The following is a 23,022-nucleotide window of genomic DNA, read 5'->3' as shown; positions in this document are numbered from 1 at the left end:
ATGCCAACCACCCTGATGCTAAAGCTCCAAACCCAAAAAGTGTCCTTCCCCAAATATCTACTGCTTGTGAACAATGGTCATACCTAAAGTTTATGGACTAACATTACAGAGTTTTGTCACCTCCTTGCTTGAGAAAAGATTGAGCTATAAAGAATTTAATTAGCATAATTGCTTTCACCTCTAAAGTAGTACTTAAAATGTCCCCATAATATGCCATACACTCATTATCTGTCACTGAACCAATGTATTTTTAATCTTTAACAAGTTAATTGTGGCTGAAAATAAATTACACCCTTAGCGCATTTGAGACAAATTCATAGCAGTTGACTTAACCTATAATAAGATTCACAAATAGGCACTCCATCTGCTTCTGCATCAGCAGTGAAAGCCTTCATGATTAAACCTAATGCTAATATCCACATATCGTTAATTATCACTTGTTGTTAATGAAAAAAGTGATGACTATTTCAAACTTCCAGACAAAGGTCCCATCACTCAATGTTAAACCGATTATTTAATTTACACCTTTCATCACAGAATTTAGATCTTCAACCTAAAACTGTAATTTGTAATTTAGACACAGCACTTCTTCGATCACACACTTTATATATGGAGATGGTGCTAAGCCATTGAATTAATTACAGTGTCTGGATCTGTATAGGAAGGCAAGCAGCAGCAGCAGTGCTTCTGTCTAACAGGAGGGACACTAGATCTGAATGAGCACTTCAATGGGAACTTTGGACAAGACTAAACCTCAGACTGTTTTTCCAGAATTTGGGCCCCTTGACCTTGGCTGAGGATATCTGCCTACTTCTCCCCCAGGGCAGGGATTGCTCAGAGCTTAACTGGGATTGTCACTGAGGCAGGCAAAGAGCACGACGCTGTGTGTGCATGGGAACGTGCATATGTGCATGGTGTTTGCTGCTGCACGGACTGAGGAAGGGAGTGGAACCTTGGAAGTCAAGAGGCATCTGTGAGAGGATGTGTTTGCACATCCCCTGCTTGCCAAGAATGGTCTTAGAGGCATAGTTACTTCTCTGAGAACTTCTTTTGAGCTCATAGGATTATGTACCAATAAGCATTCTCAAACACTTATTTGAATTTACTTTTAAAAGGTTCAGATAATTTAAAGATCTGATAGAGTCAAAGGATCTTCAAATGGCTCTTCAATGGATCCAATGATGCCAATTATTCAATTTTTAAATGGCTACAATTAATTTTTATGTGCTTGTCAGCTGGAATTTTGTCAGATTTTACAACACTTTTATTTATAATTTGATGTCACACTGTTGAAAAATTTTTCCTTCATGGATGAATGAGTGTGGCCTTTGTGAATTTAAATCTGATTTTAGTGTTTCTCCATGTGCAAGTTTAACCATCCTTAGAGAGGGTTCTCAACTCCGTTCCCATAAACTTATCACAGGACTCAAGGCATCAGTTCAAATAATGAATAAGGAAATGAACATTTTCTGACAGTTCTGTTTCAAAGATACGGGGTAGTAGAGAAAAGTTAAAAGTTAAATGGCTACTCAGGGTGTTGTCTGCCATCAGGTTGGTAATTTCTGATGTGTTGCTGTCATGAGATGTGTAAGAGCCTGCATGACAGTCAGCTGATATTCAGTAAGTCTACAGATACAAATGTAGCTGGAAGGCATTAGCAGTTTGCAGTTAGTGTTATTACAGCCAGTCTTTTACTAGAGTTCACATATATTCATTGGAAAAGAATTTTGAATGGTACAACTCCCACAGCTGACAACTGCTACCGTTCTACTATTCTCCAAGCTCTTCTTACAGTGACTATTATAAAACTGATCTGCACAAATCCGATTAATTAAGAAATATGGTAATAATGAAGCCATCCAGAATAGAACAGAGCAAGTACTTTCAAATACTCCTCCTGCATCTCTGCTGCAAGGACTCAGTCAAGTAGACAGATACTGAGAAAGATGGATAAATTCTAGATTTGGACAGAAAATTCTCTCTAAAGCTTTAAAAAAAGTCTATCTGGACAACAAGACCATTAAACAGGCAAAAGAATCTTCTTGTTTATTCCACTGTAATCTTACACATGCTGAAGAAATTAAAGGAAAATGAAATTACTTGAAAATTGCTTGAATCACAAAAGATACACAGAAACAGAGTAGTTCAAAATTGCGTATTTTCCTACTGGTAATTAGTCAATCTTTAGACAATTTTGCCATTAGAAGTTTTCATCCTTGTTAGAAAAATTAATATTTTACCAAAAAAAGATTGAAACTGTGCCTAATGGCATAGGGAAGAGATTGAGGAATTTCCTCAAGTGCTGATTAACAATTTCATGTAAAAAAACCCCCAAAACCCAAACAACAGATGGTATAGAATTATTTTTCTAATACAAGTCATTCAAGTGAAGAACAAAATAATTTTGCCTTTCTTTAACCTTGAGAGATTAGAACTTGTTGCTCTTTGTAGTTATTGGTTTTCTAAACCAAATAACACACCTTTTGCATATTCATATTCGGAGTTAATAGCGGAAACAACCCAAAGCATTATTCACTCAAATAACCAGCTAGGATATACCAATGCTTTTTTAACTGACTACTGTTGAAAAAGGAATATAGGATAACTTCTTGAAAACATAAAATTTTTATGAACTTTAATAAGTGAAAATAATTGGCCCAAATTAAAAAAAAAATAAAAGAGCATTACAGAAAGAAACATTGACAGCTTACCTCAACTATTTCAAAATAATATAAATCTAACCACAAAAAATATTACAGACTTTCTAGTAATATTTTCCAGGCTTAATAAAAACTGCATAGCAATGAAGTTAATATCTTGGTTTTTTCCATGCTTTACAAAGAGGTGAGGGTCTTGGTAACTTTGAAAGAGGACTACCAAGTCCTACCTACAATACATACTTCTTATGTTTCATTCCCCTGAAATAAGAAATAGTTACTGGTGTTATCATAATGCCAAGAGAATTTTGTTGAGGATTATCAATAAAAGAGCTCCATATTTTATTTTGTAGTACACAAGAAATACAGAAAAGATTAAATTCCATTCAAGAAGATATTATTGCTAACGGGATTTTTATTTTATTCTGAAAGACCCGCTTTACAGAGTTGTTCATTCTCAGAAAAAGAATACAAAATGAACACCATGTTATTCAACAAAAACAAGCTTGTAATGTGTAGGATTACTAGAACTGAATTGTACAATCTGGGTCTTTAAATGGATGGTGTTCTTTGGCAAATAGAAGAGATTTCAAATACTGTTCAGCATCAGGGATGAACCCCTTTGGAAGATAAATATGAACATTCATGTTGCATAACATGACAGACACGAAAAGATTCTCAGTATGCAAGTGGTTGGCTGGAAATCCTGGGATGGACAGTATAATTATCCAACTAGACATAAACTAAGAAATGAGTTCTGCAATTATTATGAGAATTAACTTCTACTTGGGAAAACAGAAGAAATATTTATCAAAGTTCATTTTCAGAAGTGTCCTTAACCATGGTAATTGCTGACTGACTCACTAGCACACTTGCCTGGAAAAAAGGAAGCTTGAACTCAATTTCTCAAGCCTAGTCTGTTCAGGGATGGAATGTGTTCTGTCCCCATGTAGGACATATCCTGATAGGCCAACAGAAAACCAGTGTCAGGAGACTAGAAGAAAAGTCAGTAAGCACAACTTGGACATCACATACGGAGACTACAGTAGTCAGTAGCTTGGAAAGTGTAGTCTGAGTCTCTTTACTTGTTCTCCACCATTTTTTTGCATTTTATATTAAGCGGGATTAGTGGGGGTTGGGGAGGAAGAAACAAGCTCTGGAAGCTTCTGTGAGATGTTTAAGTGTGTCTTCCCCCTTCTTTGTACAGTTCTTGTAAGAGCAAGGTCCTGTTTCTGACTGCTGGTTTCTGTGTTAGCACAGCAGAAGCAGTGACAGGATCAGGTTCCAGGCAATCACTGAACAGCAAAAACCTCCATGGCAGGAAGTTTTTGCAACTTATTTCCCTCTTCTGGTTCACCACTGAACTTCGTCCCTGAGAATTTCCACACTTGAAAAAGTGCACGGGTTTTGAGAGCTTAAGCATACATGTCCCTAGGAAGACTGGCTTTAGAACCAACAAAAGAGTGCCAAAGGCTGGGATCAGTGCCACATACTGCCAAATAGATTCCTGATATGCTTTTAGCTCAGGCCAACTTGCAGTATTTCACACATTCACTGATTACACACAGAGCATTTTCACACTCTCACTGATTATGTTATCATGACTTCTTATACTTATAAATTCTCTTTATCCTATGTCTTTTTCTTACTGGCATATCAATTTATTAAGTTAGAAAAACATGTCCATGAAGAAACCTGAGTATGTGTGTGCACAAGAAACACATCCTTAGTTACCTGCTAAAAGGTTGGAAAGGCTGGTGGGCTAATTTTGGTTTGGCAGAATCACAAAGTAGAACAACTTTTTAATCACAGAACATCATAACAGCTACTCAGTAAGTGATCTTCAAACAGTTACACTATTATAGTATCACTAAACTCTCCCATTTCTAGCTTGTATATAATGTCAGCTACAGAAACTCCTACAGTAGTCTATGAATTGCTTATTCACACAGTCCTATTGAGGACCATGGATTCTCATTCTGAATCAACAACTACCTTTTTTAACTGTTAATGAATTGGAAAGATAGAAAAAACCCCATGCCATGCTATTTATTTTTCTTCTACCTCTTGCTCTTCCCAGTGCTCTAAGTCACTTGGCTTCTAGGTGATTAATAATCATAAGTAATTGTTTACTAAAATCTCTTAATATGGAAATAAACTATTTGCAGTGGTTAAACCCTCTGCAAAGAAAAAGAATTGCAGTTGAGTGCTTTGGACAGAAACCACCTTATTTTGTCTTCTTTATGGCACTGAAAGCAATATGAAGACATTGTGAGAGACAAGATCCAGTCTCTGTCCTATAAACCAGCTCAATAATGCCAGTCACAGTTTTCAAATCAGAGCTCTTTAGAATTGAATAAAAGATCAACCAAAAAACAACTTACCTCCAGTAAATGAGAATACCCACAAGAACCACTAGACAGATAAAAGTCAGGGCTGATACGACCACAAGTGGTATAACTGTCTTCTTCTCTGATTCCAGACTCTCAGCTAGACCAATACGAGACTCATGGCTAATATTACTTGCCTCTGCAGTCAGAGAAAATTGAAACAGTCCATGTTTAAATTCTGAGAAATGCACAGCACGAGTGAATGTGTCTTATAATGAGCCTACTTAATACCACTTACCTCTGTTTTTTACTACATACTGCAGAAAGTGTATACATTTGCAAACCAGCTTACAGAGAATAAGCAGATAGAGGGTAAAGCAAAGTACTCAAGATCATGTGACTCAGCTTTCCAGCAGTGGAGACTTCTCTTTGTAAGAATAGCAGATTGTTGTTAAAATATAGAAGAAAGTTTTTTATTTTCATCTGTTTATTAGCTGAAAGCCAAATGAGTTAAAAATCTGAAAATGTAATATTGGAATGTGCATTGGAATTGATATTAATCTGTCACTCATATAATGCAAATCACTTCTCTGGCTAATAGTTTAATAGGAAAATTTTCTTGCAATAGTTCTTATGTGCTTGCTGCATTGCAGTTAAGCTTTCTGTATTTTAATCCATTGCCCATTCTGTAACTTGTCTTATAGATACATCCTGCTTCCTTTGAATCCAATTGGTGCACCTCCTCCCTCAACTATACTGGAGCCAGAATTAAATTTCCTACCTCCATCTTTACAAGTGGAGGTAATAATCTGAATTATTATTTAGATATTGCTTAGATTTCATGTTTCTGTGAGCCATGTAATGCTGGTTGAACAAAATATTTGAGCATATGAAAATTAAAACAATATATTCTATAATTTCATTAAAGAAGAAAACACAATGGTGGATGACATCAATCCTGCATTTTTAACTTCGGTCATACCTTAAAAAGTAAACTTTTTAAAGCTGTGACTTTGACTAACAATAACTAATTTTTTTTTTTTCAATCTGTGCAGTTTACTGTGATCTGTGACCATTATGTGAGTTAAAAGGCACTTGTTAGGATTAAACCTCTGGAATGTTTTCTGCTTTTGTGAATAGTCCTAATTCAATGAATTTTCTGTATAGGAGCAGAATTTTGCTGTCTAGAAATCAGCTACGCTGCATTGGGATTTCAAGAGACCAATTCAACAGGAATAAAAAGCTCTCACACAAAATGGAGGAAGGAATGGAGTTGGATCTGGAAAAAAAAAAAAGACAGCAAGCGGTGTGTTCTAAATAGGATGTCAAAAAACAAATGGCTTCACCCTGTACAGATTTCCAGGCAGCTCTCTGGTTGCTTGCATTTTCTTGAGTTTAGGGGCTTTCAGAACTTCATATGCAAAAAGGTCTAGGCTCTGATCTTGCAGACATCTTGCTTTTAATTCAAAGCACTCTTAACACCCACATCAATCACTACTCTTTAAATCCTGCAGCTCAGTAGACAAAGTAATTAAGGCACAAGTTACTTCTGAAAAAATCTGTCCCTGAGTTTCCAGTGAATGGGTTAAAATCAGTACTTATTGATTTCAGAAAAAACTATACGTATGCATGAGAGAACATAATATGATCCCACTGAAACAGTCATACTAGATTATCCAGCTGTGGACCAATTCACAGCACAAAACCCAATCTTATCTGTATAATGACAGGACTCCTTCAAACTGCATGACCAAATCCTATTAGGATTCCTCCTGTGGTTAATTAAGGGCAGGCTTCTCCTGTAACACAGGGTTTCTTGTCTATTTGTACATCATTCCAATGATGGCAGCTGAAAAGGCAGTCTCATCTATGGTAGATTTATTTCTAATAACTGATGTGTGTGGATCTTTCATATATTTCTTTCTATTAATTTCTCCTAGTTTTTCAACCGAAGTTGAAAGGTTTAAGTAGCTACAGAGGTCTTACAGATAAAATCTTAGTTCAGAACAAGCATAATTATGCATCAACAACTACAAGACTGAGAGAAGTTTAAATGAAAACTTTTTTTCTGTAATGGTCACAACAAGAAGACATTTCGTTAATTTCCAGTAAATCCACTGTAACATATAAATAAGTTCTCAGCTGAGAGGTTCTTTTTTGTTTGTTTTTGTTTCATTTCTTTAAAATTTAATAAAGCCAGTATGTCTTTGATTTACAGTAGACCATGTTAGACATTCTCAAATTAATTTTTCAGTTTATTAAAAGACAGTATTTGGCATTGTTTATTGGAAAAAATAATGTACATGAAATGATACTCTCTAATGTCTTTCAAGAGTATCTAGAAGAAAAACTAAGTCTGTTGTACTCCTCCTCCTCCAGCATTGTATAAGCCTTTTTGAGTTACTTCTGAGAACAATTCAAATGACACCCATTATATAAACTCCAAGTATCTTATGGTAACACTCATTCATACTAGTAACATAGGTTTTGAAATATTGATGTTATTCTTGCTTATTTTTAAAGAAATGTTATGTATTTTACACAAAGTGGTAACTATTTACCCACTGAACTAATTCACTTATTGATTTAGTCTTGTAACAGCTATCTTGTTAGGATTCCTACTAATTTAAATATATTTTCTATTTTCTTTTATTTTCTATTTTTCACATTCTACTAGCCCTAGCTATATAGAGTGCCAATTTACCACCTTTTCATATTAGGATACTGTTGTTTACAAGTAATATGACGTCATGTGACATAACTGTGTATTTACTTGTAGGACTGGGCCGACACTTTCCCTGCTTTGTGGATTCCATTCTTTAGTGGGTTTAGTTGAATGATACTGCCCTCTACAGGTGCCGTGAGTACTTAATGGAAATTCAATTTATTTTCTAAAATACAAATTCAGTCTTGTTTCTTGGTTTGTTCTTTGGTTGGTTGGTTGGTTGGGTGGGTGTTTTTCTGTTTTTTGTTTTTTTTTTCTTTTTTTTCCCCCATACATCATAGATGATTTTTAACTTGACTCTCGGATTTTCAATTCTCTAACAAGAAGCAGTGTAAAACACGTGTCCGAATACTTCAGATTTTCCACAGTGCATTTTTAAATACAAAGGAAATGTGTTATCAGTTTTGCCTTCTGACTTTATCCTTGGAAGCACCGGTCACAAACACTCTTGCTGACTTTTAGAGGAATAAATTGGAAAATAGCACTGAGTATAAACAGATAGAGGAGAATCTGGCTCTATTTTGGGAATATGCAAATCTGGCACAAAAATTCTGCATCTCACTGAAATATGAAAGTGGCATACGCAGTAAGAATAAAAATTAATATTTTTTAAAATTAAATTGAATCAGAATCAGGCAAGCATCTTCTTCCCTGTTCAATACCTTTTAGAAAATAAAAAACAATGTGCTGCTGTAAGTTTAAAACAGAATCTCAGAGGTATGTTTCCTCTGGCAGAGGCATGTTTTCCTCTTGTGTTATTTCCATAAGGTCAGCAGTTGTCTTTGTACAGAGAACTTAACAGAGAACCTAAGTCCCTCTCAAACCTTTAAAACTAAAATGAAACAATTAGCACCGCAAAAATTCTGGTTTTAGATTTTGCATCACTCAATTTCTGCTGACAGAATGCATCTATCCAAAAGCAGACTATGAATCTTCTTACTGCAGAATATTTCAGGTGCAGTTTTAAGTAGCCAAAAGTAGCATTCACAAGATATCCAGCTCAGCATTCACCTCGTTCCCCAATGCTTCCTTAATCACACTTACTGGCACTGTTATGTTCTCTTTTTATTATCTGTAGATAAACCTGATTTTCTACAGCACAAAAGTATCCCCTCACAGCATCCCACGGTATTCATTAGACTTATCCATAACTAACCTGCCTCAGAGATGTTGAATACTGATGAGTGATCACTAGTAACAGATGAGGCTGATGACTGTGATGATCCAGGAGTTAATTCTGAGTTACCTGCTTCAACTGCCCCTTCAGTGTCTCTCTCATTAAAGTCAGGAAAACTGAAATCTGTTGAAGTTTCATTATCATTAAGGCTATCTGAGGTACCTTGGCCAGAACCACTTTCTTCATCACTTGTAAAAACAGCCCAAGACTTAGACTCTGATGTGTTTTGCAACTGGACACTAGAAGTCTGAAAGTGGTTCTCCAAAACTGTTGGGTCGTTGTGCTTCTTAGGTATCACGCTTGCTGTCAAAGTTGGTATGGATGTATAATTACGTCTGTCCATGGCATGGTTTATCTGACTGTCTGATGCAGCAGCTGAAAATTTATCTTCTTCAGGTTTCTCAGAATGTGAGCTTATAATTAGGTTACTCTGATCCTCGTTATTGTTTACCTTTGTATTTTGATCCTCTACTACCATATCCTCATCTTCTCTATGGGAAGTGCATGAGATACAGTTACTTACAGGGAAGCCATCATCATATTCATCGTAGTCATCCTCAACTACAGGAGGCCACAAATCGGTACTGGACATGATACTGGGAGACAACCCAGAGGATTCTCTAGAAGGAATCAGCAAACTACTCAAAGTTACGGGGATTTCACTTTTGGAAGGAACACCCGTAACTGAAATATGTACATTTGGTAAAGGAAGAGTGTGATGAACAGACACATCAGAAACAGAAACAACTGCAGGCATATGAACAGGATCAAAACCAAGTGTGGAACTTGAAGAGACACTGGCAGCCTCACTTGTTTCAAAAACACTTGAAGAGATACGGCTGTCTGTAGGAGTAGCTACATGTGGTAATGTATCACCTCTTAGTAAGGGAGTTGTTACGGCATTTGCTGCTTGGAGGGGAAAGGCATTTGTATTTTCTAAACTGGTCAGCTGGATTGAAACATCACTACTGTACAATGAAGGCATAACCTTCTGAAAAACTTCACTGTTAAACAAACTGGATGAAACATACTCCTCACTCGCATAAGAAACAGATAAACCTTGAAGTGACGCTGTGGGCTTACTAAAAGTGTTTGACATCATATCAGCAACAGAAGGTGGAGATGTAGGATGCAGCTTGATTTCAGTTGTAGCAGAACCTGGTGCCATTTGATGCAATATTTGGTCAAATGTAGAACTATCTTTATGAACCCTTGAACTTTCAGCCAATACCGGATCACTATGCACAACCGCAACTGTGTTAAGCAGAGTGCCATCGTCAGAAGATTGGAAGGAGGACTGCAGTAACGCTTCATTATTTAAGGTAGCTGAGGTCTCATAAAAGTACAGCTGAGTCGAGGATAACATTTTGCTATAAGCAGGGGCAGAGAGAGCTTGATCTGAGCTTGCGCTAAGCATAGGTTTAAGCAAAGTGTCGTCAAAGGCCGGAGTTGTAACATGCAAAGGCTGAACAGAAAGGTGATTTTCTGTAAGTTTACTAATATCATCATCAAATATCTTAGTAGTGGGAAAAGCAAAAGAGACTGGAAGTATTCCCTTTGTGCTAGAAACAGGAAGTGGGCTTTCTTGCAGAGATGTATTCTGCTTAATTACATCATTATTAGAAACAGATGCAGAAAGTTCATGTATCACTTTACTTTGAGCACTGGAGGACACTTCACTTAAGGAGGAGGAAATTTTCAGTTCTCTCTCATCTCCATATATAACATCACCTTTTTGAAGCATGTTATTAACATCACTAAACCCAGACGATTCATATAGAATCTCATCTACAGAATCAGAGGAAGAAACATTAAGTATCATCAAAGTATCTGTATCAGGCAAAAGGGACTCACTACCAGAGTATGCTTCAGACCAATCCATGTCACTAGATAGAGAGTGTGTAGGCTGCAGCAAAGTATCAGCTTGTGATATTACAGAAGAAGGTTTATGCACCAGTACATTGTTATAGCTGCTAAATAAAGGATCTTGATGAAATATGTCAACAGAATCATGCACAAATTCTGAAGAGCCATATGAAACAGTAAAGCTTTGGAGGGAGCCCACATTACCAGACAAAGCATAAGGAAGTTCAGACATTGTAGATAGTACATGCACATTTAAATCACTGCTGGATGGTTCAACTTGAGAAAATATGTGAGTTCTATTATGACCAAATATCAGTGTCTCTGAAGCAGCATGAGTGGTCTGATGTGACACCACATCAGCATATTCAGCAAGGCTTGGCTGTATTAATGTATCACCCTCTGCCAACGTCAAAGAAGCATGCAGGGACACCTTATCACTTGCAACAGCTGGAGTAGCACTTTGTGGAAACATTTGAGAAACTGTATACAAACGGTGAAACATTTTACTACTGGAGGAAGCAGAGGAAAATGTAAGCAAAGGTACATCATCATAGGAAGACAGGGTGGGTTCAAATGACACATCAACACTGGGAAATACAGGTGTAGCATGCAAGGTCACATCACTATCTGATGTAGCAGGGGTAGAGTCGAGCATCTGAGAGTCAAACAATAAAGGGGTGACTAGAGGAAACACTTCACTACTGTAGGAAGGTTGAAGAGGTATCTCACCATTATAGACTGGCTGAGTTGTCTGAGAGAGTACCTCACTGGCAGCAGAAGCAGAACCAAATTCTCCAGAGCTTGAAGAGATAGAGTGAGGTGATAATTCAGCAGAGGAGAAAGCAAAGGTAGAATAATGTGGCAATTCTAAATCCGCATCTGAAGTGTCTTGTGAAATCACTGGGCTGCTGGAAGAGGGCAATGTAGTTGGCTTTAATGCCTCTACATAAGCATCAGTGTAACTGATCTGAGACAATTGCCTACTAGCTGATGTATCAACAGATTGAGTTGTTGGACCTGTAGCATTATGAAGCCATAAATATCCATCAGTTGAAGTATGCTTTGGAGGCTCATCAGAGCTTGAGGGTGCTGCACCTTCTGAAACATACTTAATGGAGCCTTGGGAAACAACATCATGCACACTTATATCTGGACTTCCTGAAGGAAGGGTATCTTCTTGGGAGGTCTCCTCTGTAACCAGCTGTGCTGAAGAAGTGGTAGGAACTGAACTCCAAAAGTCATCAGATTCCTCATCAGGTTTAAAAGGAGACAGTAAGAAATCTTCATCACTGTGGCCAGTAGTGGCTATCCTTGTTGGTTCAGTGCCTGAAGAAAGGTATATGTATTCTTCTTCTACGCCTTTGGTGGAGTCGATGAGCTGAGGAGGAATTCCAGTAATTGTTTGGGACTCCAAAAAATGATCTTCCTCTTCAGAAATTTCACCAACAGGTGGAGAAGTAGCATAATAAACTGCTTTGAAAACATTATCCTTGCTATGCAATTCTTCCTCTCTTGTTAAGTATCGATTTGTTTTAGCTTCATGGAGATTTGTCCCCATTTTTTCTTGACTGTAGCTGGATGTAATCACCTGGAAATCTCTCCTCAACTGGTTTATTGTACTGTCAGTGCTAGGAACCATTGCAGTTTCTTCATCCACCTCTGTTTCCTTTTCATCAACTTCATCCTTTGAAAAAATATCATAGCCGAAGACAATTAAAAATGTTTATAGACTCTGTACCCAAATGAAAACTAAAACTGCAACAATATACTTTCCTGGCTCCATAAAATAAGAGGGGCAAAGCAAGACAATACTTGAGAAAACTGCTGGTCTTAAAAAAAGTATTAAGCATACTTAAGAAAGTATTTCTGCAAAGAACAGGTATCCTCTTCTCTCTTGAAAAATATCAAAAAAAACCCCAACCTTTTATCTTCTCTCCCATTTTACATACACCAAATCAAAAAACATAATGTGGAAGCATCTAAATCACTGAGCAAGCATTTTTGCTTTGACCCAGACACAGCAGCACCTGCAGCTCTGTGCTGTGCCCCCATCTAGACCTGCATCACAATCAAACCTGTCCAAGCACAATTCTGCAAACTAGATTGAAGGACACCTTCACTTTCTGAAGGGAGTTTTTGACAGGCACACACAGCACAGAGCCTCTTGCAAAATACAGTCCCAACTCCTTTTTTTTTTTTTTTTTTTTAAGATCTGGCTTGGTGATGTGGTGGCAATGCCTCCTGTTTTTATTCAAAAGCATATGTTGAGAGAAAACACTGAGGAGACTGGAGATTTGGGCACAGTTATCAATCTAACAACTTCTCATCTTCCACTATAGTTTAGGTTGAGTAGATCATCCACTCCTGCACTGAAGAGGGCACGGCAGGGAGAAAAATGTAAAAAATTTAAAAAATCAAAAAAGCCTTTGAAAGAAAGTGCCCAAGATAAACACCTGCTGAAGCACTCAGCAAATAGGAGTTGTTTGCTTTTACCCAGCCTCAGCAGAACAAGGGCTTTACCCACTAGGCTAGAGCTGTGCTTCACACTGCAGCCCCTTTTTGTACCAGGAACTAGTAGTAGTGCACTCACACAATATCAGGTAGCTCATACATGACTCAGGTTTGGATTTCATTCTATGGACTAAATATCTAAAATGTAGGGACAGTAGTACCTAGACTCTGTGTCCCCAAACTTGTTTCTGAAAATCTACTTTCTGTAGGGCGATGCCTGCACTTTTAAACTTTCTTGATTCAAGTAAAAATCAATTGAGGTTCACTGGCACTCAGTTACTAACCTGACAGGTACAATATAATAATCTAGATACATAGCTTACATCAGAGAAATGACTATGTTATTGGTTACTCAGTGTCCACAAATGCAAGGGAGAGTAAAGAGATAGACAGATAAGCACAGACTGCCTACTTAACTACAAGGACTTGATTAAATCATGTCAAATCACAGAATATTCTGGAAAGGACCCACAAGGATTACCGAGTCCAACTCTTAAATGAATGGCCCATACAGGGATCATACCCATGAAGTTGGTGTTATTAGCACCACGCTCTAACCAACTGAGCTAATCTCAGGGTCACACAATGAAAATATTGATGTCATAGACCTCCTTACAAATTCTGAGGGATTACTTGATACCAATGTAGGTCTTACTGCAGGAACTGCCCATGTTGCAAAATTGGTATTAGAGATTGTTAAAATCTTGTGTATTTTTATCTCTCTCCTTGCTGGGACACCAGAAACCTAGTTACCGAACATGAAGCCTTCAGAGATTATCATAAAGTCATAAAAAATTGTGTAAAACAGAGCTATATTGTAAAGTCTAACTTGAGTTCAAGAAGCAAATGACCCCCCCAAGAATTTTGGAGTGACTATTCAACCAATAACACACTGATAGCAGACACACATGAATCTCACTCTTCAGCACAATTGCCTTTCTCCCTTACTTTAGTTTACTATGTGATAAGACCATCATAAGCAAGTCAACTTCTCTTTAAACAAACTAAAAAGCCTAACACTGGGTGACAGTTTGATTCTGCTAAATGAACAATTTTGTCAGGTGATTGTAACTTGATTGTGTGATATCCCTTGCTTCACCAACTATCTCCAGCCCCAGAGAACTAAATACTGAGGTATCTCTATAGTTATCTAGGAAGAAATATAGCTCAAAGGTTGTATATGTGCATATATATGTATGTATATATAAATGCAGATAATACACTCAGTTGGTGATATATTTTTGTGAATTTTCACAGAATATGATTTCAATTTAGTTGAAATGCATTTATTTGAAATTCTCTCTTAAAAATAAATGAATGCTATACCTCATATTCTTCAGTTTCATTCAGTTCAGGAATGAGGTCAGCCTCTACAAAACAAAAATACACACCGTATCATCGAACATTTTAAATTGACAGAATTATTAATTCTGGAAGGACTCAACAGAGTAGTTAATATGTTTATTGAGACCATGTATAAGATGTTTTATAGGACTGTGTTTGGAGGAGTGGCCAACATCAGGGTTGAGAACTGAGGGTAGCAATGCTAATGCATCTAGACAGGTCATATTCAGCCACAGCAGTTTTGCCTGGCTCTAATTTGATACTGCAGCCCATGTTGGATTTGCACTGAGGAACCACATCTTGGTGAGGGAAAGGCAAGTTTATGAGAACATTTTCCATAAGAAAGTACAGTTTAATACAGAAAAACAGAAGAGAGAAAAATGATAAGTTTGAGAACCAAATAGTTCTCTGCATTTAACCTGAAAGCTTGGAAAATATTCTTGTAAAATGATCTGTTCTATAATTTTCATGCAGCAAATTCTTTATTTATGCACCCAGGCTTGGAGTTAGGTACTAGAGCAACAGCCATGCCATCATACTCAACATGCAGCAGGCTGCCTGCCTCTGCCAGGGCAGACCAAAGAGACCCATCTTTCCTTGATGCCACTGCTTATGGCCTTTTTCAAATTCACACTCCACTTGATTTAATTTAAGGACATGAAGCCAGTTGTATCACATCCCACAAAAGACCCTAATAAACATGTACTGGGCATTCTCTGAAGAACTCCTCTAAAGGCTTTTGAGTCATCCCCACTTTTCATAAATAAATAACAGCTGAAGCAGGATGAAGACATTCATCTCCTACAGCCCAGGTGAAAGTCCTTCTCTCTAAATTCAGAGATAGTCTCTTGCCTTCTTTCTCTCTGTCTTTTTGGCCAAATCCAATAGTGTACTTCTGGTGGTGATCAGCAAGAAAAGCTTCAAAGTAGGTTGAAAGAAATGTACAAATCTCTGGTAGGAAGTGGCACAGGTCTACAGTGAGGGAATTTAAACCTTTCCACAGTGCTAATGCATCCTACTGTTCCTTTGGTACACAGAAAGGTCCATTCCTGTTCTGAACCTTTCTAGGGCTTTTTCCTAAGAAATGTTCTAGCAGTCTATCTGTACACAAATGCTAGTACATAGTCTGAGGGCTCATTTGCACTAAGTGAAAATGCCGATCTCAGCCTGGGGAGCGATTTGAACAATAGCATCGCACACAGCTCCATGTCTGCATTTCCTCCACAATTCCCAAATGAAGTTTCCTCAATACACTAGTATAAAGTTGTCATCTTCATATTTCTCATTTCTGCAAAGTCAGATGGGGATCTACGACTTAATTTGTATTCTCTTTGGTCTGTCCATATTTACCTTTCAAAACAAATTGAGACGTGCTACAGGCAACATACACTAGATGAAGTTTATCCAAATAATAAGCTTAGACAGTTTCATTTCTAAAGTAAAGCACGCAAATAAATTATGACTAAACAATGCTGCGCAAAATCTTCATAAATTTTTCTTTTGTAACAAACATTTATAAATTACCAAGTACTGAATTGACCTCTCATTAGCAAGATATATAAAAATTATCTTACCTCTGACTCCTGGAAGCCCAGAAGGCTCCAGGGCAGGGTGGGGAGGGGAGTGGAGGAAAGGAGGGGGTAGACGAGATAATGATATCCCCTGGCTTCTCAATGACATAAATCATTATTGTAGACATTAGTTTGAAAGTCTTCCCACAGTACACCCATGCCATGTATTCTATACTCAACAGACTTGTCTGAAAAATGTTTATAATACAGAGAAATGCTATCCATTCTTTTTGTGGTCTCTATTCTTGAGCTGAGCTTTAACCAGACTCGATTAGAAAAATAAACTGTTCTGAATGTGCTGGAGTAAACAGTAGGGCACATGCTCTCAAATTCCACCAAATAAAAGTAGTTTCTTGCTATTTTCTCCACAGAGAGGCATTAGCATACATTTATATAAAAACTATATAAAAACAACAGTAAATCTTAAGGAATTTTATAAAGCCTGTTTAAATTTAGTTGGTCATAGGAAATTTATTTGTCAAAAGTATTAGAGACACACACCTACAGAAGTTCTGTTAATCCTGTTGCTGAGCTTTTGATTTACAGGAGATTTTAGAAATATACTAACATTCCCCAACCAAAAAGAACTGCAACCTCCAAATACAATCCATGGATGTAGGTTGATGAACAAGCTTGTTTATTTTTTCTGGAACATATATTGATTATTCTATACTTTTCAATAAAATAATTAAATCATTAGAAAGTTTTGTAGAGGTCTTTTCATACTCTGTTTCAACAACAGATGAAGAAATGATAGAACAAAGACAAAAAAGTTAACCATTTCCCTACATTTATGTTCAATGCAAATCTTCAAAAAAATCTCTTTAAAGAGTTTGATCTGTAATTGTAGAATAATATGAACAACATAAGCTGTTCTCATTTCTGTACTGACTTTTGTAATAAATGGCATGGCAAGAACAAAACTAGAGCCTGTTTCTTTTGATTAAATTAGTTTTCAGATTTCTACTTGTATCAGTACAAAATTAGAAAAAAGCATCCCCTAAATTAGACATTTAATATATTCTTACTGGTTTTTAGGACTAAAATCACAAAGACAGGTTACAAAGAAATTGCATAGTTAGACCCTTGCAAAGCTTTGCTGACGGCATGAGCTGCCATGCAGGAGATGGCACAGAGTTTTTTGATAAACACTATCTGAAGTCGATACAAAGGAGGATGAGCAGGGAGCAATATTCTTGTTTTCCCTTTCCTAGCATATAAGTAACATCAGTATTAACTACACAACAAACTATTGCAGAACCTTCAGAGCTATACAGATGTTATTTAGAGAGTCAAAGCACACATTTAAATAGTTATTCTAAATCCAATTCTAATAGCAAATGAAAAATTTGTAAAAAAAAGGTTGGACTTCTATCAAAGCTTACTAAAACACTCTATACATGATTCCCTTAGTTTTCAATGGAGGTTGTGTAGCTACATGACATAGTGTATCTGGTGACTTTCACTAAGTGGAGGTTAATTGGAAACAATTTTAATGTGCGCACATACTGTATTACAAGATGAAAGGCTGCCACTCTCAAGAGATAAGGGAAATCCCAAAGAGCAGAGAACTCCACTATGGTGGTTTGCGCAGTGTCACATCATTGCTTCTGAGGCTTCCACAAACTGAGGCAGCGAGCATGGCCTGAGAGAGGTTCTTCCTCTTACAAAGCACTGCTGAGAATAAGAGGGTTTAAACCTTGTCTGTGGATCACCAGAGGCTGCAGAGTCCTCACTAACCCCATAAGGGAGGCACACAGACTGCATGGGAAGAAGGCATGAGAAACACTTTCTTGCAAGTGTCTCACAAGGAAAAGTCTAAAACAATGGTCTTGAGCTTTTTAAATATCAGATTTGTGTACTGAAACTTCCCTCATTAGAAGTGGCCACTCCAAAGGCAGAATTCTTCCTGGAAAGGCCATTCTAATGCCTCTGCATGACTCATGCCTTGCTCTAGCTCTTAACATGAATATTAATTGATCTGGAGGTGATTGCAGTGAATTTCATCTTAATTAAACTGGCTTACTCAGAGTAATTCTTGAAAATGAAAGATTTAATTTATGTTTTATGTGAGTCAACTTTATTTCATGTCTTCATGGTGAAGATAACTTTTCTTTCATAAATTCACAAGCAGGAGCCCCAAGAAATCCCCTTTTGCCTCAAGATCTATAAAGTAGATCACAAAACCAATTTGATGTTACTGTTGAAAACAGCAAGTTGCTCTGAACAAATTTTTCTCATTAGGTATCTACATTCTCATATATCTTTTGTTTAATATTAGGAATATTTAAAATTAAATACAGAAATATTTGCAATATTTGCAGCACTTAATTCAGATGTAAATAATTATTAAAATTAAGTATGCAAATAAACATTAATATTAGAGATTTAGAAATTTATAGAGCAATGTCCATCCTTAGGAATCATACTAGTTACATGGAAGGAATTTTTCCCTGAATTTTTTTCATCCAACACTGTGAGAGGTACCATTGTGGAAGTGTGAAAATAAAAGAACCAAAGTAGATTGAATAATCTGGTGTTCATTTCAGATAGGAAGCATACCAAAGAAATATTTTTGTATTTTGGTATTTCATTTTTATTTAAAAATTTCCTCCTATTTTTATTTATATTTTGTAGAATTTAAAATATCAACAAAGAAATTAATGGTGCATCTGCATAAAAAGTCTTGAGACTATCAGACTTACAGTCAGAACTGCATACAAAGCTCAAGAGAAACTTCTGCTGACATACTGGAAGGTGAATTTAATTTTCCAGTACGTATTTCCAAAGCAAGACCCTCACTCTTTCTTCTACTGGAATGAATGCAAAGCCACTGCTTTGCATGACTTCAGCAGCAATATGTGGATGCTGTGCTCAGTGACTGTACTGTTGGCCAGCTGGAGGCTGCCAAATGTCCCGTTGTCCTCTCGCTGAGTTTGTTCCCCAGGCCTATCTGCTTGCACTGCAGGTGTAGTGGGCAGTGCTTACCCAGCGCTCCTGTCTCTCTCCTTGCCTCTGCATTAGCCTTTCTTGCCAAAGGGAGGCACACAGCAGGGTGGTATGCAACTCATCCTCAGAGCAGGGTTACAGCAGTAGCAGCAGAAGGATGGTTTATCCTGTGGATACCACCTATACTGGATTTTGTTTTGCAGTATCTATTTTCAGAGATCTTACAGCTCTTATGGCAGCACTGCACTGACTTGATTGGTTGAACTACTGTTTAATAATGACAACACTACTCTGCTTATTTGCCATTCCATATAGAAATGGATGTGGGGTGTGTAGATGAACTTATCTGAGAAAATTATTCAAACACAAACCCAGTGAATTCTGGAAAGTAAGTGGAGGAATATAGTATTTAAGAGATGGATAAAGGATAAGCAGAAAAGTGAAATGACAGGCAGAATGTCACAACTTTTTTGTGGAATTCTTAAAAAACTAAAGAGAAATAGGAAAATTCTGGTACATATCAGCATAAGACTCCAAAAATGCATTCTTCTTAATGCATTGTGTTTGAAAGACAAATTAAATGTTTATTGAAAAATTGTATGTGCTATACCAGATGCTGTGTCCTCCTCCTACAGACAAAAACACACTATTACAAGCCTGTTACCATTGTTAGTCCATAATTCATGCAGTAGAGATCATTGAGAATCATATTTTTTTTCACTGTAAAGGAATGTGGCTCCCTTGAAATGAAAAACTGACCTGTTTTCCCAAGTACACCACAACATCACTAAGGACTTTGCTGTAGGCAAACAGACTTATGTAAGTGTAAAACTGAACTTACAGAATATATAAATAAACAACAAAATCCAGGCCCTTAGATAAAAAATGGTTCCTTGCATGATTAGAAAGTCTTTGATTTTTTAATATGAATAATTACAGGGTTCTTAGTTAAAAACATAGCTCTCACTTTCATAAGAGCTGAGTCTGATGCTAAAACTTTCACAGAATTTAAGGAATTATTAAGGACAAAATCAAGCTTCATGCTATAGTTTCAAATTATTTCATATTTACCAGCAGACAAAAGAAGTAAATCTGGCTGTGAAATCATTAAGATTTATTTGTTAGGACTTTTGATTTTTTGCAAGGCAGCATTAAGAAGCAAGGGAATTCCATCGCCACAAGTCTTTTGAAATCAAACTCCAAGTATTCATAAGAAATAAAATTTCAAAATCATTAATACAGACTTATAAATAATATATTGGGGTTGTATTACTTGTTACCTTAATAATTTAGCTGTGTGGATTAATTTTGGGCTTGAGCCATAGAGAAATAATACCAAACAGTTTTATTTCCCTACATTATATTGATAAAAGATACACTTGTGAGATTTGAAATCAGATAGGTGTTTTTCAGAATATTCTTAGAGTTAAAAAAATTAACATGCAGTCTTTTATAGGTAATGCTTAAAAGGAATTACATCATGTAAAATATCAGTAGCAAGGAACATGCTGAGGGTTAACTGCAGTGATTTTGAAATTTCATTTTAGCATAATTTGATAGTCACGCATTTTAACTGGTTTGCAAACAAACTACTTCTTCAAATACAGATTTTCAGCTAAAAGAGATCACTAAGCTTAAAAGACCACTTACCTGGGTCCTCTAAAGGCATATCCACAATGACTTGGTCACTGTATTTTCCATATAGACCATTAGAGCAAACAGCAACTATCTGAAGAACATAACTTGTATTGGGCAGCAGATTATTTAGAATAGCCCCCTAAAAGAAAAAAAAAACCATGTTTAATAATTTACTTGCAAATAAGTATCAAATATTTGAAAATATTATTTTTTTAATAATGCATTTTTCATATGAACCATAAAGCTCCTTTCTTCTAGTATTCTAATGTATGTTTTTTTATATTTTATTGTCACAAATGTTCTTCAGTCAACTTAAAAAAAAAATCTTGTGACTTTTAATATGGAGGATACCAAACTATATAATTATTTAGTGCTCAACACAAGCTTAGGTAACATTATGTGTGATAAGTTATGAGTCTTTAAAGAGGGTTACAGGAACATATCAGTAAAATAACATGAAGCTGTAATCAGTAACTTAATACTTATAGCAGTATGATGGAATTGAATCTTATTAGATGTCTGTGTAGGTAATTCTTTCACATCTGTGAGCAATGAAGTACAGATCACTATTAATTGACTAACAGGTTTCTGGCTAAGCTCTGTCATTGACATGGTCATAAACATCTGGACCCAGTATAGGCAAGCCAGAGGTTTTCCCTGCAGAGGTTTTCCCTCTTCTGGGTAAGAGGGCTTTTACTTTTTTTTAAATTGTCTTTGTGGCTTTATGGCTGAAAAATGAACTACAGCTTCTGTGAGCTGGTGACAAAGAAGGAATTTTTTTATGGAATTGGCTCCCAGATAGAGTTTAATCCCTTAAGGTAATTAACAGAGTTGTTATGCCATCACTCCTTTTTATGAAACTTGAAGAGTAAGTTACCAAGTCCTGATACCCATCTGTCAGAAACTCATGCTTAGTTTGGTCTTCTCCATCCAACTGTTGATAAAAGACAGCAAATCTCTCAATTGTGGTGTCATATACAACCCGAGGTCTTTCCCACGTAACTAGAAGACTAGTATAATTCTTTGGATCGGACTGAACATTTTCAGGTTCTGAGCTGCAAACTGGAAGATAGAAAAGAGGAAATAATATGGTATTTATTAAAAGAGGAAAGAATATGGTATTTATTAAATAGTACAAGTGACTCTACTAAGATCTTGAGCTACCTCCTGAGAAAATTAATGCAAGTCTTTCATGTGTCTCGTTTTTAGCCTTCCACTAAAATATTTCAGATGCCATGCACTATAAACAGAACCAGTATGTTAACAGCAGATTTTCAAAAGCAAGGTAATTTGTGGACTGAGCCTCATCTCCCTCACTCTTACACTATATTTTGTGAAATATTAATATCCAGTCCCTAAGAAATAACATATAAACTACAAAACATAAAGATTCATATATCTGTCCTTGTGAGGAAAAAAAATTCTATTATTCTGTCTTTATGGGTCTATCAGAGTAGCATTGGAAGACCTGCACATTCTCTCACCACCTATAATAGACTGTAATCTAGAGTAGATTTTCAAATATTTAAATGTTAAAGGTAAACCTATTACACTCGAACTTCCCCTCTGTGATGTTTGAATCTTTTTATAGTACCTAAAGGAGAGACAAAAGGCACATAGGAAGCAGCTAAGAAATTATTATATTAGCAGGTATTTGCTGAAGAAGTCTGGTCAGGCCATTGCAATCCTGGGCCTGGCTCACACACACCTTCTTTGTGTGCCTGGAACCTGCACACCAGAGGGGAGCCTGGTCAGGCAGCAACTCTTGCCAGTCTCCCAGGTTTTATCCTCCAATACTCTGCATCTTATTCAAATAAGCTGAACATTTAGATATTTTCATATACATATGTATACACAGATGTACTGATTATCAGTGCACAAGAAATTTGCTGAGACTCTGACATTTGTTCTTTAAATTGTACAAGTACAATTGTGTGTGGCTTAAAAATAATATAAAAGGTCAAATGTAGATTAACCCAGATGAAAAAACTACATTAGCAGAAAATGTAAATTATCTAGTTGAAGCTCACTGAAAAAATGTCTAGGGAGTTAGGATATACAAAAAAAAAAAAAATAAAGCAGTATCATACAGAGGTGCATCATAAATGGATGGTTTGGATTTGGATTGAGACTTCATTCTCCTTGCTTGCTCTCATCGTCCCTTCTGCTTGCGGGGGAACTGTGTCTTCAGACACAGAAGTGAAGAATGGAGAACACAAAAGTGTTCATCAACTTTGGTTCCCAACTTGAGAGC

General features: G+C 36.6%; 1 protein-coding gene across 6 annotated transcripts in view; it reads right to left on the bottom strand.

Annotated features, from left to right (window-relative positions):
- Positions 1-23,022, bottom strand: part of PTPRZ1 (protein tyrosine phosphatase receptor type Z1) — a 110,082-nt gene that overhangs the window by 27,265 nt on the left and 59,795 nt on the right. For 5 of the 6 annotated variants that reach the window (XM_064656114.1, XM_064656116.1, XM_064656115.1 and 2 more), the window contains 5 exons: positions 21,646-21,830; positions 20,781-20,907; positions 14,593-14,636; positions 8,869-12,439; positions 5,042-5,186 (listed from right to left, as the gene is read on the bottom strand). In XM_064656114.1, the coding sequence (XP_064512184.1) occupies positions 5,042-5,186; positions 8,869-12,439; positions 14,593-14,636; positions 20,781-20,907; positions 21,646-21,830 (4,072 nt within the window). The remainder of the gene's footprint in view (positions 1-5,041; positions 5,187-8,868; positions 12,440-14,592; positions 14,637-20,780; positions 20,908-21,645; positions 21,831-23,022) is intronic. The other variant, XM_064656119.1, reaches the window with a different exon arrangement.

This window comes from Pseudopipra pipra, chromosome 5, assembly GCF_036250125.1.
Source record: "Pseudopipra pipra isolate bDixPip1 chromosome 5, bDixPip1.hap1, whole genome shotgun sequence".
NCBI lineage: Eukaryota > Metazoa > Chordata > Aves > Passeriformes > Pipridae > Pseudopipra > Pseudopipra pipra.
Note: the sequence above shows the minus strand (reverse complement) of the source record. Positions and strands in the feature narration are given on the sequence as shown.